Source organism: Anopheles coustani, chromosome 2 (assembly GCF_943734705.1).
Source record: "Anopheles coustani chromosome 2, idAnoCousDA_361_x.2, whole genome shotgun sequence".
Classification (NCBI taxonomy): Eukaryota; Metazoa; Arthropoda; class Insecta; order Diptera; family Culicidae; genus Anopheles; species Anopheles coustani.
Window position 1 is genome coordinate 40,075,544 of NC_071289.1, and position 13,740 is coordinate 40,089,283.

The following is a 13,740-nucleotide window of genomic DNA, read 5'->3' on the forward strand; positions in this document are numbered from 1 at the left end:
CAAGGAAGGTTTTAGATGTAAGAGTATTTGAAAATTCCGAAGGAAGAAAAGCCGGAAAATGGGATAATTCGGTAAAACGGCTTTTTCGATGTAAAAAAAATTACCATCCATAATAAAAAACTAGAAGGCGGCTGAACTTATCTCAACAAAGTTTTCTGTTGATTTGTTCCTTTTGGTCAGGGAAAGGGTTTTAGAAAAATGGAAACTTTCAGAATTTCCAAGAACAAGCCCAGAATCAGTCCTGGACCTTGTGTACATCGTTGATGGAGGACAAAATGGGACCTAAATTACTATATTCTGATACTCCAGAGAGACTACTAAAGAGTTGCGACAAAGTAATAGCAAGGGTGGACGAATAGGCAATGTACGGAAGTTAAAATATGAAAAGTTTTGAATTAATACATATTCAAGGAAAAACAAGCCACTTTTTGTACAGGTTTTAAAACTTCACTTTAAAACAATCCGGAGAAAAGAGAACCGTTAAACCTAATCCGAATCAAAATTGTAAAACTGTATTGAAAATTCAAATTTGAAATATTTTGAAACATTTCAAACGGTTTTTGAAATATTTTTAAAACCGGTTCAATGATCTCTGTTAATGTTTGAATTCAAAAATTACAACGGGTTTTTTGCCATTGCTAACATGTGATGAGTCGGTAAACTGCACTAGTTCTATTGATTGTTTAAGTTGTTTTGGGGCACAAATGATCTTGTGTTTTATGCTTTTGCACGTTGTTGCCTTGACGGTATGTGTGTTGCGTTTTCAGATTTAACCGTCCACCAATGTTGAGCCATGCTAAGCCAAGACGGTGTCCAAGTGCCGTGGGACAAAGCAGAACGCCGAGTGTGTGCAACAGTTTCTATCGTACAATATGCTAGATACGGTTCGTTTGTATTCTGTTTGAGAGGATTCTGGGATTCTTTGATATCAAAACTAACCTTTTTTAGTTAGTTTCTCGCTCATTGTATACAACAATCATTACTATATGTACATTGATATTTGTACAGATTCAACCACCAATTTCAAAATAGCATGACGTTGGAGTTAACAGCCTTGTTTTTACAAATCAATTACAGCATATATTTTGCAATTATATCGCCACCAATTTGTTTAACCATGTTCAAACGTTTTTGAAAACCATTTCACGCTCGCACAGCTTCCATCATTATTTGCTCTTAAATTACAAGGATTTCGACATTGAAGTGGACCAATCTGGACATGTTTTTGTTATCTATATTTGTTTCATTCATTAAAATAAATTAATTATGCTAGGGTTACCTAAAGTGCAAAGAAACCTTTGCAAATGACAGAATGCAGTCAAACTGTCAAAATCCTTGCGAATATATTTTTCGGTCGGCATGTGATTAATAAATGTGCGCGCTTGGTATTGAGTGCGAACGTACAGAGCATTGTTGTTTGTGATCATGTGTAATGTTTGTTGATAAGATTTTGATAAACACATTACCCCTGAATGCCATTCCATTTCATCGGCTCACGAATATGCCACTAAACGCAAGAAAATTATAGCAAAACTGAAATTTGCGCGTTTATGTTATGTCATTTGCTCATGTAAACCTAGGTAGTAGTGCTAGCTGGCATTAGAAAATTCTCTGATCTGAGCACCGCCTTATGAATTCGCATAGATACAATTTTATCTTTAAAATCCTAATCTATTCGGAAACACTGATAAGCGCAGCAAACGTGAGGCAATCTTCATCTATGTTATCGGGGTGGGTATCAGTCAGCAAAGCACGCTTCACCGAGCACCATGGATATATACGAAGAAAATTTGTTACGATTAAATAAAAAGATACGCGAGTTAATGAGTCATATAGACACATGTGAGTGTTTGAAGTAAGTGAATGTGAGGTAGTTGGGCGTGAACGTGGGTTTTGTTTGTCATTCTAGTGGAGACAAAAAACCAAAAGCTGCTGCAGGAAAACAGTGTGCTCGTGGATGATGTAGCAAACTTTCGAGTTCAACACGCAATTGCCGAAGAGGGCCGACTGCGGTGTAAATCAGTGCTCGAGAAGGAAATGGCTCGCAGCAGCGAACAGTTCGAGGCGCAGAAATTGCTCAAGAAGCGATACAACGATTTAATCAAAGAGTATGTAGCCCAGAACCAAAAGCTACGAACTTACGAAAGTCAAGATAACGCTAAACCGGTGCTAGAGAACCGGAAAAGAGTTCCGGTCGAGATAATAGGTATGTTTGAAAGAGACAGAATTTTTATTGAAAAAAACAAAAGTACCAAACATAAAAATAAGTTGATGGAATAGTAGTTGGTTTAAGCAAAAAGTGTCTGATCATACTAATGAAAATGTAATTGATGGTTTATTCATTTTCCCCCCTCTAGGAACGCTCTCTGATATCGGAAAACCTAAAGCCCATGAGGAAAAAGTGGCTGCCCTGGAAAACCGATGTGCCAAGTTGGAAAAGGAGCTTTACAAAGCATACGCCATTATTGACGACTTGGAGTTTGATCTTGAATCGGTAACGATAACATTATGTTTGAATGATTGTTTATTTTAAATATTGTTTTTTCCCTGTTATTTTCTTTTTTCATACATACAATTACACACACTTTGACCCCAAATATATTGACCAGTTCTCATTGTAGCCAAAAAAAATCCAAATACATGTTATAGAGACATTTTATACCTATCAAACATGGCCAACTAAAATCTAGAATGGGGATTATTCTAAATTTTGGTTGGCCATGTCGATCCCGTCAAAATGAAGCCTTATCAGTATCGCAAATCATTCAAAAATAGTTCACGGTGTTCGAGTTGTGTACAATCAGTATCCGACTTACGCGGATAATGGGGACCAGAGAAATCCGCGTATCTCGAATATTGCTTGACACATAGTTTATACTAGGAGGTAAGAGATCGAGCTCTTGTGTACATGTATCATAGGATATTCAATTTTTTTCTTTGTCCATTAATATGAATGCAATGCAAGCGTATTCAAACAACATAAATTGCAACAAACGAAATAAACAGCGTAAGTTATGCAAATGCGTAATTTACATATTTATTCGTGTGGTTGTACATCTCAGGTATTTAAATCGATGTAATAAACCCAATCTACTGTCAAATTTTGAAAACCGCGTATCTCCGAATCCGCGTAAGTCGAGAACCGCGTAACTCGAGAACAGACTGTAGTTGTGGTTTTTTCGGTTTATATTTGATTGCGTATATGACCGTTCAAAATGATTCATTGGATTGAGATCAGGTGAACTGGGAGGCCAGTATTTCTGGATGAAAAAAAGTCAGTCAAATTTGCCCGTTATCGGTTGTGAATCAAATTAACTGTGTCAAATGGTAAATGGTTTAACGGCCATACTACCTCAATATATTTTACTTCTATATTTTACCATAAACACCCGTAATACATGTTATGTGAACCCAAATGATAGGTTGACACATATATCATATCATATCAAAAAACAAAAGGTATGCTTACAAATTATTGGCAGCATACAGTCGAATCATCATGTTTCACCAACAAGTTCGTTTAATCCAATTTCAAAACTTTTTTACTATTATTCGTTTCTATTAGTAATCAGTCATTTTCATCTTCTCTATATTGTGCTAAAAAATATTTCAAAGTTTGTTTGGTGATCGTAAAATTAAATTAAGATTCGTACCAGCATTCCCGAAAAAGATGATTCAGTTTGTAGGTTTAAAGTGCGTAGTTTTCAGTCATCATGGAGATGCTCATACTACAATTCTATCACTTGGAGCTTATGCTTGGAGCTTTTGTGCTCTTATTGCATGCTGCTTCTTGTTGCATGTTGCCGGGCTATGACTAGAATTATCCAAGATATTTAGGATCAAACGTACGAATTAACTCTTTAGCATCGCTTTTCGGATCAACTGTATATTGTATATTTTCTCTTGAACATTAGGTTGCCAAACATTTACAGTTTACTATAATTATCCTCAATTCAATCATTCAATCATTGGTTTGGAGCAATGTTCATTGATTTATCGGAACTGTTTTGTAATTTTCACGGGTCGCAATGGATTTTATTTTCAGATTGACCATCTGGAAGAAACGAATCAACGGTTGGAGAAACAAATTCGAGAACTTAAAGCTGAACTTGCGCAGGGTTGTCGTTGCGCTCCGCCCACACCAACAAGCGCCAACAGCGTGTCTTCACCTCTGCCCGGTGATTCAATGTACGAAACATTAAAAGACATTCACTGCTCTCCAAAGGAGCATAAATGGTCCAATTTGTGTTTACCGTTTCGTTTAGGGTGACCAATATTAATTTCTTCTGTTTCTTTCCCCTTGTTTAGATACACTTTCGAAAGTATCGAAACAACCGAACACGGCTCCCAGCAGGATGAATCAAAGGTAAGCAACCTACCGGGGCAACAACAAAACACAAAACAAAAAACCCACGGCACCCGCTCAACGTTTGCCAATTCCATTCTGCAAGCCTTCCAAATTCTACGCCCGTTGATGGGGGTCCACGCGAGATATTTACAACGCCTTCGGCGATTCGTGCCTGAGAAGGACATCTAAAATTTCGGCTACGTTCGATTCATTAACGTCCGCACCGAAATAACCAACCTGGTGGCTAAAAGGCTCGGCAGTTCGTTCCCGGCTTGAAATTTGCCTAGCCGTACCTTTGGGTATTGCCACTTTTTCCCTTTCTCCTGCCTGTTCTCCATTTCGGTCAATTCCGCGTGCCGGTTGCCCGAGCTGCGCTTTATCGGGTGCCTAATGAATCGTTCCAATTTCGCCCAGGGAGGCCCGAGAAAGAGGCAGAGGGCTGGAGACACACTGAGTGTTGGACGCTGGAGGTTACAAACTTACTCAAACTTCCCAACGACCCACCGGCCCGGACAGCACTTTCAAGGCTGCCCTGGCCAAGTGAAGAAAGGTTCGCAGGGGCAAAGAAAGAGGCACTCTGGCGGTTCGGAGAGCCGTTAAAAACTACGCTAAATTTACAACAGCACGAAAAAGAAAAAAAAAGGTTCGCACTCTGCTGCTGGCAGCCCTCTTGAGCGAACCTGAGCAAAGGGCAAAAAATCAACCCCTAAGACCGACAGGGAAGGTGCACCCGGTGGGCAAATAGTTCGCGAAATGAGTCGGCTCCCGCGAGGCCGGACAGCACTCAACGCGCTCAGGGACGAAGAGAACAAAAACTCACACCCCAATGGGCAGCGCTCAATAAGGCTTTCCAGAAGAAACATTCCATGTCAGGACGACAGCGTGCGCCTTGTGAAGGTCTTTTATTGGGTTTTTTTTTAAATTCCTTTTTTTCGCGAATGAGTTTATACATTTCTTTTATGTCTGTGCAATTGACATAAGAAAGTGAAGTAAAGTTTCATTGGAAACTAATTTTGCTGTTAAAAATCATCATCTACAACTCCTCAAAAACCCAAAACAAAGTTTAACTCTATAATTGCTGCGTTTGGTACCAACAAACGATCCAATATCTGAACATGTTCCAGACACTTGCCAACTCTCGTCAGTTCCAATCTCAACGCAAAGTGGTAGAGAGAAATAAATCGCGCTTTAAACCTACTCCACGACCGCCTGGTGACGGCACGATCAGCTTTCGTTTACAGCGGATAGTTCAGTTCCCTTTTACCGCCCGGCAGTTAGCGTTGTGGGCGAATACGGTGACCTCTTTCTCGATGAAATGCTGCACGTTCGACGCGAGCGCCGATCGCCAGCGGTCCGAACTTTTCACGGTCGAGGACTCGGACCCGAACCCAGCGCGCTGAATTCGGGTTACATCACAGCCACGGTGGTTGCCAAAAAAAAAAAATTGGGCTTGCCAGCACTTGCGTACAGCGCAGCCGGTTCAACCACGACGTGAAAGCCACTCAGAGATCTCCAAACCTTTGCCAGGACTACGTACAACCCGAGATTGGCTGTCAATGCAGGATTTGGTTCGTTTTGCAATTCGAGTTCGTTTTTTAACCGAAATGTATAATCAGTTTGATAGTGCAGTGTTGCATGCGGACCGTGTCATGATTTATGAGTTCGATTGCTCAAGACTCTGGGGGACAGATCGAGAAATAATCGATGGCTTGATTGCTGTCCATCAATTTTAACATTAATTGTTGTGCGATCTGGTCGCAACCAAAAACGAACTCAATCGCGGCAAAAGGAGTGTACTTCAACCTTCGTTTAATGTAACGCTTTGCAAAGCATGTTATTAACACTCATTTGTCTGCGTGAGGTACCTATTTTAAAACACCTTACTGATATTTTTCAAGTAAATTCGACTTTTATGGTTTTATCTGAAGATTAAAAATAAAATTTTTAATGCATGTTCGATTAATCAACATAAAAAGTACATAAAGAACAATTTACGTAATCTTACCTGAATTTGTGCATAACAAATAACTTCTACACGTCATGTCTTATCTGATGGGCCATAGAAACATAGGATGTCAAGTTTAAGGCTTCTGGTCGGCGTTTTCATCTTCGTTTAATTCCTCCCAGCTTCTTTACCTTGACATTGGTCGCATCGCGATCCACAGCGAACGTAGCGCGGGACTGGTTTTTTATAAAAAAAGACGCAAGACGCTTCTCCCATCGTAACGCTACGGATGCGGTAACAAACCTTTCTGAGTTGCTGATTCGACCGTAGAGAGTGACGAGTTATCTGGCAACGTCCAACGAAACCGCCTTTACGAGTTTCAAATTTCCCTTTTAGGCGCTTCTAGAGGATGCCGTTCACTGTTTCGGTTGACTCTTCCATTAGAGGAATAAAATGAATCTCAAAAGTGAAGAAAGTAGATCGAATCACCAAAAAACAAAAAAAAACCTTTCGAATTAGACACATCAAATGCATCATCTTGATATCTTTCCATATCTTTTCATATCATTTTATGAACAGCACTTGTGATCAAAATGTTTTATTTTATTGGCTCGTCCTTCTTTTTCTTTCAGGAAAATAAAGAGGTAAAATATACAGAGCAGACTAATGCTGACGACACGCTCTCAAATTACCTGTCAGGAAGTGAGGAGCAAGAACATATCTATAGTAATATTACACGTTCTACATCGAATACAGACGAAAGTGAGTTAGCTGCAAATTCCACGCTATAATTTTGAAAATATGTAAGATATGTGAATTCCGCAAGTGGTATACGTTATGTTTAAGATTTATCCCAAGCAAATAAAATGATTGAACCAAGTTTTTTAAATTGTGTTTTGGTAATGAAAAAAACGGTTACCATAAAATGTAGAATAATCCACTACCCATGGCGTAAAATCGATATGCAAAAATCATTTTGAGCTGACTGTGTCTGCTGCACCATATTATTCCACACCTACGAACATTCAGCCATTGCGCACTTAACCCAAGCTGTTGCGGAGAATGAAGAAACAGGAAAATGTACGTCCTTGAAAACTTTCACACGAGAATTGGCAATGTTTCCCATTACCTTATGCATGCCGTCATGTTGTAGTCAGTATTTTTACGAGGTTTTTTTTTCCGAAGAGTTCAACTAGTGGTTTTGGGAAAAAACTTTTCCACAACAAAACTTTTCCCAAACAAAAGGTTAGAAATACAACAAAACATAAGTTGGCAATATAAAAGAAATAATAATTATACCGTCATAAAGAGATTTTATAAAAATAAAGTACGTTATAAGGCACAAAAAGTCACATGAATTAGTTTTTCGATTTTACATTCAATAAAACTCTTTTTGATAGTTCAGTTTGTTTTTACATGGGCTCTCAATTAAAGCACATGTGGTAACAAGCCATCCACACAAGTGCAATTCAACATTGCTAACAATGTTATCCTTTTTGCAATCCGGGCTACGATGGTTGTAACTGAAACACGCGACACATGCAAGGTCATCTCGATGAAGGAATGTTACATAAGCGACTACTCGGTGGTCGTGTGCTAAACTTTGTCACCAAGTGAGCGCGCGAGGGTGAGAGAAATTGTTAAACAAGATCGCAAGATCGCGAGATCGATCATTATAATCATCCCCGTCCGCTGCTTTCGCTTTCGTGACTGCTTGAGACCGCCTCAAAATTGGCTTACGAGATGTCAATCAAGCTTTGTTGCATACCCTTTCCATCCGTGCGCCATACTACGGGCACGTTGCCGAAGAAAGGAATTTCGTGCGTCGTCGAATAGTGTGTTTGGAAAAAAAAGCAGAACGCATTTCCCGCACGATCCCCGGCGATCGCCATTCACAAATATCTTTCCGCTGGTGCATACTGCACGGCCGTTTCATAACGGCGGTAACATGCTCGGCATGGTGTTTATTTTTCTCCTCCCCTTCTCACACCTGACCAACGTCAGGGCTCGATCGAAGCTCTCGAAAAAGAAAACGAAATCAGACGGTGTTTCCACGCCGGCTTGAATCAGGTTTGTGCAACTTATGAGTCACACGGGATGAAGGAGTGTGGAAGGTTTGAGTAAAATTATGAGCTGATGAACGGATGTATGAAACATTTTCGGACACAATTTTGCAACTAACGTGGTCCTTGAACTGATGACTATGACGTTCAACTGATCTTCCCTAACAAATTAAATTTACATTATGATAACTACAATTAATTAAATTATATCAAAAAATGTCACCCACGCCGATTTCGGAGGTTCGTCGTTTTATATTTCGGTTCAAATCAAATCTTTTTATCCATGCCATGAAACAAGCGACATGATAAATGTTCACTTTAGTCTTGATTGATCGAGCTACCAGTGGAGCAAGCGGGTGTGCCCAAAATACAATAGAGACATTCCTCTGGCGGTATAATGAAACAATTCGCCCGGATAAATTATGATTTATGGAACTGGTGAGTCTCGGTAAATATTCGTTTGCTACTACATTTTTCCATTTACCATTCGATTCCTTGGAGCTTCATTTTGCCCCAGCATTTTTATATACATACCTTTTTACGACGGTGACATAATCTATTTAAATGGATCCGGTTTAAAATAGTTATAAAAAAACACAGGTCATGAAGCGAAATGTATGCGAATTTCTGGTTTATATTAACACTTTGACGTTCGCACAATTCACGGTGTCGCAACGCTTTACGACCGGCGCGTTTGCACTAGTTTCTCCATATCTGGCCGCCCTGTTTGATCATTCTTTCTCAATCTTCATTAGAATTTACGTACGAACAGCAACGCGCCGTATGAAATTTGATTACTTTCCATTTGACATTTGTTTACATCCTGTAGTCTGTGATGCGTGTCAGGAGACAGCGTTGACAGCACACCAAAATGATGTGATCGGATGCAAACTGATACGGAGCCATTACATCTATGCGTGTATCCGGACGTCAGAGTGTTAAAATAAATTTATCGAAACAAACAAAGGCTTGACTGTTCTATAAGTTCCTTTTTTTCTCATGCATAACATCGCCTTTTCAAAAAAAAATACAACAAATTATCGACAACTTTTGCTCAAAATAAGTGGTTTGATACAATTATTATTTGTCAAAAAAATTGAGTATTAGTAAATTGAAGAAATTATTTTGGCATATACATTATTTTATCTTTGCGATATGCACAATTCCTCTCGCTCCTGTGTTGGGGTACGAGGTGGGACTCATCATCATCATCAATAGGTTTGCTTTTCCTTTATGATATTTTTAATTTTCATTATACTTTTATTGATATAAGTTCATGATAAAATTTTAGCTATATTAAATGTATTTGGTATGTTTTAAAACATACTTCTATTCCAACGATCTTTGGATTTTATTTTCATTTTTTGCCAATTTATTTAAATGATGGAAAAAATTTCGTGCGAGATTAGTGCTGAATGCAATCATAGTAAATAAATAGAAACAACCAGTTCGATCTGTCAAACGATAGAAAATAAGAATTTGGTATAAAAATAACAACGGTAAACTAATTCTGACAGTGTTAAACAAAGTTAAATTTTGAATTAAAAAAACAACCTTGAAAATTAACGAATGAATTGTAACAACAGTAAATTTATTCCCGCGCATTACACCACCCGCACATTTTGTAAAGCAATAATTTGTTATGATAATGGAGGTATTGTACAAATTAAAAATACAGTAATTTTCGCTGATGTTTGTGCAAAATATGAATAAAAGTTATAGTCGAAAATATTAAAAAATAATCAAATTTCCAGGTATCTAATTAAAGATTATGATCAAACGTCAACAAAACAATCAAACTCTCCCAGAGGGCTAGAGCCTTATATTCAATGAACCCTATGTAATCCTTGAAATGCCCTTTAAAAGAATGGTGAGCGGAACTGCAGGTGGTTTCTCGATTAATTAAATTTCCTCCTTTCACTTTGAATATTTTTGAGTGCTTTTCATTATCTTCAATGCCAGAGCGGCCTATTGCCAGAACAAGGCTCCTTCATCCCCTCCAACAAAAAAGCTCAGTTAGTATAACCTTCAGAAAATTAGCCTAAGCAATGACGGCTAATCCTGCCAAAACTACCTCCGCCCAAATATTGTGTTAGCTCGTGTAAGCTCACCGGGCGAATACAGCGCGTACCTGTTAGACAGCATCAGTCCGAATACCACCCATTGATCCATCGATCACTCCACTCATTGATCAAAGGCCCTTCGCGGGAACAACCAGGACACCTGACGTGTGTAGTAGATTAGCCCTCGATTGCTCGAGCCTTAAAGGGCATTGGGTCGGTTGCAGTTTCAACCCGGCCCGAGGGCGTTTTGTGAAGAAAAGGAAAAGGTTCATACATCACCTGAACTTGACCACACGACGTACGAGGAGGAACCCATTAATTATGCACTCCAGCGGGTCGGATATCGATCGGATACCGTCCGGTACCTTGCCCCGGGGCGTCAGCGCATTAACGCATTTCTGGGGCCTAATGCTCACCACGCTTTTGACGGGGCACGTACGCCACAGCGTTGACCCTCAAAACTCGGTACGCCTCACCGTCGACTCCGTGTCTTATGGATCCCTAATCCCGCCGTTCTTCGACATCGACCCATTAGCAGCAGCAGCAGCAGCAACGGCGGCGGCGGCGGAGCGCTCTAACGCCGAGATGGCGTTGGCACGTTCGAGCCCTCCGGCAGCAGAAAGGTGTGGTTTACGCCCGGAATAATGATCTCATCGGCTCAAGAAGGCCCCCCGCTTTGCTCCCCTCGCGCGTTATGGCCAATGGGTTAACCTGTGCCCCCGGCGTTCGGAGGATCGGCGAGCGTGAACGAGACGGAGCGAGTGCCAACTAGCGGCATCGCCGGGGTTGTGACACATTTCACCGAAAAATTAGTGCAAACGCCCGGCGAACTGACGGCGCACGGTGTAAGGCTACGGGTGGTTCCCTATTTTTCTCTCTCCACAGTGCGGTCTCCGTTCGGCCCTTGAACTAAACTGTAGCAGTTTGCTGAAATCAGTATATAAAGTGAGTTTTGACCGGAGAATTAGCACAGTTTACCGACGCCACCGAGGCAGCAACGTTCAGTGTGTGTTCAGTGTTTGGGTTTTGAGTGCATTTCAACCGACTAGGGGTCGTTAGCAAGTTCTACCATAGTGATGGCTTTCAAAGTGCGTATCCGCAAGTGTTCTAGTGACGATCATGTGATGTCGCTCCAGTCTCAAAGTGTCGTAATCTTCTCTAATGAACCCGTTCTGTCGCTTTCCAATTTCGCAGTACGTTGCTCTGTTCGCGCTGATCGCTGTGGCCAGTGCCCAGCACTACCAGCAGTACCAGCAGCCTCAGTACCATCACCAGCCACAGGAGTACCATCACTACCAGCCGCAGCAGGTCGTGTACAAGCAGCCGGCGCTGGTTAAAACTGTCCAGCCTGCCCTGCTGAAGACTGTCCAGCCTACCCTGGTCAAGACCGTCAAGCACGTCGAGTATCCCGATGCCCCGGCCGAGTACCAGTTCGCCTACGAAGTGCACGATGACCACACCGGAGACGTCAAGAGCCAGCAGGAGGAGCGCCACGGAGATGTCGTCAAGGGTCAGTACACCCTGATCGATGCCGACGGATACCGACGCGTGGTTGAGTACACCGCCGACGACCACAACGGATTCAACGCCGTCGTCCGCCGGGAACCCGTCGAGGGCCACAAGCTGGTGAAGGCCGTCGTCCCGGTCGCCAAGGTGGTTGCCCCGGTCGCCAAGGTGTACGCCGCCCCGACCGTCACGAAGGTGTTCGCCCCGCAGCCAGTGCACCAGCACTACCAGCCGGCTCCGGTGCACCAGTACTACCAGGCTCCGGCTCCGGCCAAGGTGTACGCCCCGGTCGCTAAACTGGCTCTTCCCGCCGTCGCTAAGGTGGCCGTCCCGGTCGCCAAGGTAGCCTACGCTCCTCACCACGAGGCCGTCAACCACGTCCAGTTCCACGGACCATCCAGCAACTACAACTACTGAGCAGTTGTTCCGATGCCATAGACTCGACACCCACACCTCGAAGGATGAATTGGACCCGATTAGAGCTAGCGAATACATGGCGGTTACGTTAACTAATTGTAAATAACTGTGTAAATATCGCACTACATCGTATCACGATAGATAGGGTAGTTGCACAATAAACTGATAACAAATTAAAAATGGTTTTGTATGCCAATGTGGACAACGATAATCTTTCACAGAATAATGAATTTTTTGCATTCATCTTCAGGGATCTGAATACTCCGGACAATATTTTTTCTTATGTTAAAGTCCATACTATTTTCAAAGCGTAAATATTTTGGGATATATGACAGTTACAGTAAGTATTGATAAACAAGTCGCAGCAGTGATCTTTTTCAGCTAGCTTCCTCTTTGGTTCTAAGCTCACAAGTCTAAGTTCTAAGTCTTCAAAATCAAACTGTTTGGATCCTCGACAATTCTGTTCAACAAATTTGATTATGTTACCATTTTATGGAAAGTATTCTAGTTTTGGAAGGCTTTATACACTCATCATAATTGTTTTAGATTGCTCTAGGTATTGTCTTTCAAGTTTTGCAAGTATCTTTTGATTTTATTTTTTGCTAAATTACGAAAAATGCTAAGAAGCCTTCAGTAAATAAATTCTTACAAACGTCTCATGCTTGAGACTACTTTTGTAGATTTTTTCCCACCGCTTTTGGATTTTCTGATGACTTTGATGAAACCGAATGAATATCTGCAAGAGATAAATGGGCTTGTTGTGACTAATGCGGATCGAGGCAGAAAACGTGTTTATATGTTAGGGTTAAAAGCTTAGCTGATAAGAGCGAGTTGTCTTATCTTTATCAGTCCGTTGTCCTCGCTCTATTAGTAGCTCAGTTTTTTGTAATCGTTAAATTTATTTTAGTGTATGTGCTAGGGACACCGAAGCGGGAAACCATTTTTGTAAAAGTCTCTTCTTCGTCAACTCCTGCGTCGGTCGGACGTTTGTACAGTCTTGGTTAAGCAATTTAATGTTAAAATAAAAAATAGAAAAAATACACAACGTAGGGTAATTGTCCAACAGGGTTTCTTTGCAATTCATCCCTCAGCTGGACCATACGTGATGATTATGAATGAAATGAAAACTAACTATGATTACAGTATGTCCCATAAAAAAATGCGAAAATCGGTACCTCAGATTCAAATTTTTTTTTTCAAACAAAATAATGAAACAAATTGTCATTTTAGTTAAGGAATCGTTTCTTAAGTCTTTAATGATTACATTAATAATTAGGTATACCATTTTTCTTGATCGCCTCCTCCATACAGGGACAAAATCGAGAGCATACCTTCTGAATGTATAAATCAGTTTTCGAGATCCACGCCTTGGCAATTGAAGCTGTCAGGAATCCAACG

General features: G+C 40.9%; 2 protein-coding genes across 2 annotated transcripts; both read left to right on the plus strand.

Annotated features, from left to right (window-relative positions):
* The first annotated feature begins 1,769 nt into the window (after positions 1-1,769).
* LOC131264382 (myosin heavy chain, cardiac muscle isoform-like) lies at positions 1,770-7,084 on the plus strand. The gene is made up of 6 exons (XM_058266684.1): positions 1,770-1,842; positions 1,910-2,206; positions 2,358-2,494; positions 4,046-4,188; positions 4,309-4,366; positions 6,926-7,084. The coding sequence occupies exons 1-6, from the start codon at positions 1,770-1,772 to the stop codon at positions 7,082-7,084; spliced, it is 867 nt and encodes a 288-aa protein (XP_058122667.1).
* Positions 7,085-11,495: 4,411 nt separating this feature from the next.
* LOC131267312 (pupal cuticle protein Edg-84A-like) lies at positions 11,496-12,342 on the plus strand. Its single transcript, XM_058270161.1, has 2 exons — positions 11,496-11,507; positions 11,614-12,342. The coding sequence occupies exons 1-2, from the start codon at positions 11,496-11,498 to the stop codon at positions 12,340-12,342; spliced, it is 741 nt and encodes a 246-aa protein (XP_058126144.1).
* Positions 12,343-13,740: the final 1,398 nt, after the last annotated feature.

What these genes read in the sequence shown, in the direction of transcription:
- LOC131264382 (XM_058266684.1), top strand. Translation starts at nt 1,770, where the DNA reads ATGGATATATACGAAGAAAATTTGTTACGATTAAATAAAAAGATACGC. An exon ending in AGTTCCGGTCGAGATAATAG is followed by an intron (nt 2,207 to 2,357) that starts GTATGTTTGAAA and finishes TCCCCCCTCTAG; the next exon opens with GAACGCTCTCTGATATCGGA. An exon ending in TGGAGTTTGATCTTGAATCG is followed by an intron (nt 2,495 to 4,045) that starts GTAACGATAACA and finishes TTTTATTTTCAG; the next exon opens with ATTGACCATCTGGAAGAAAC.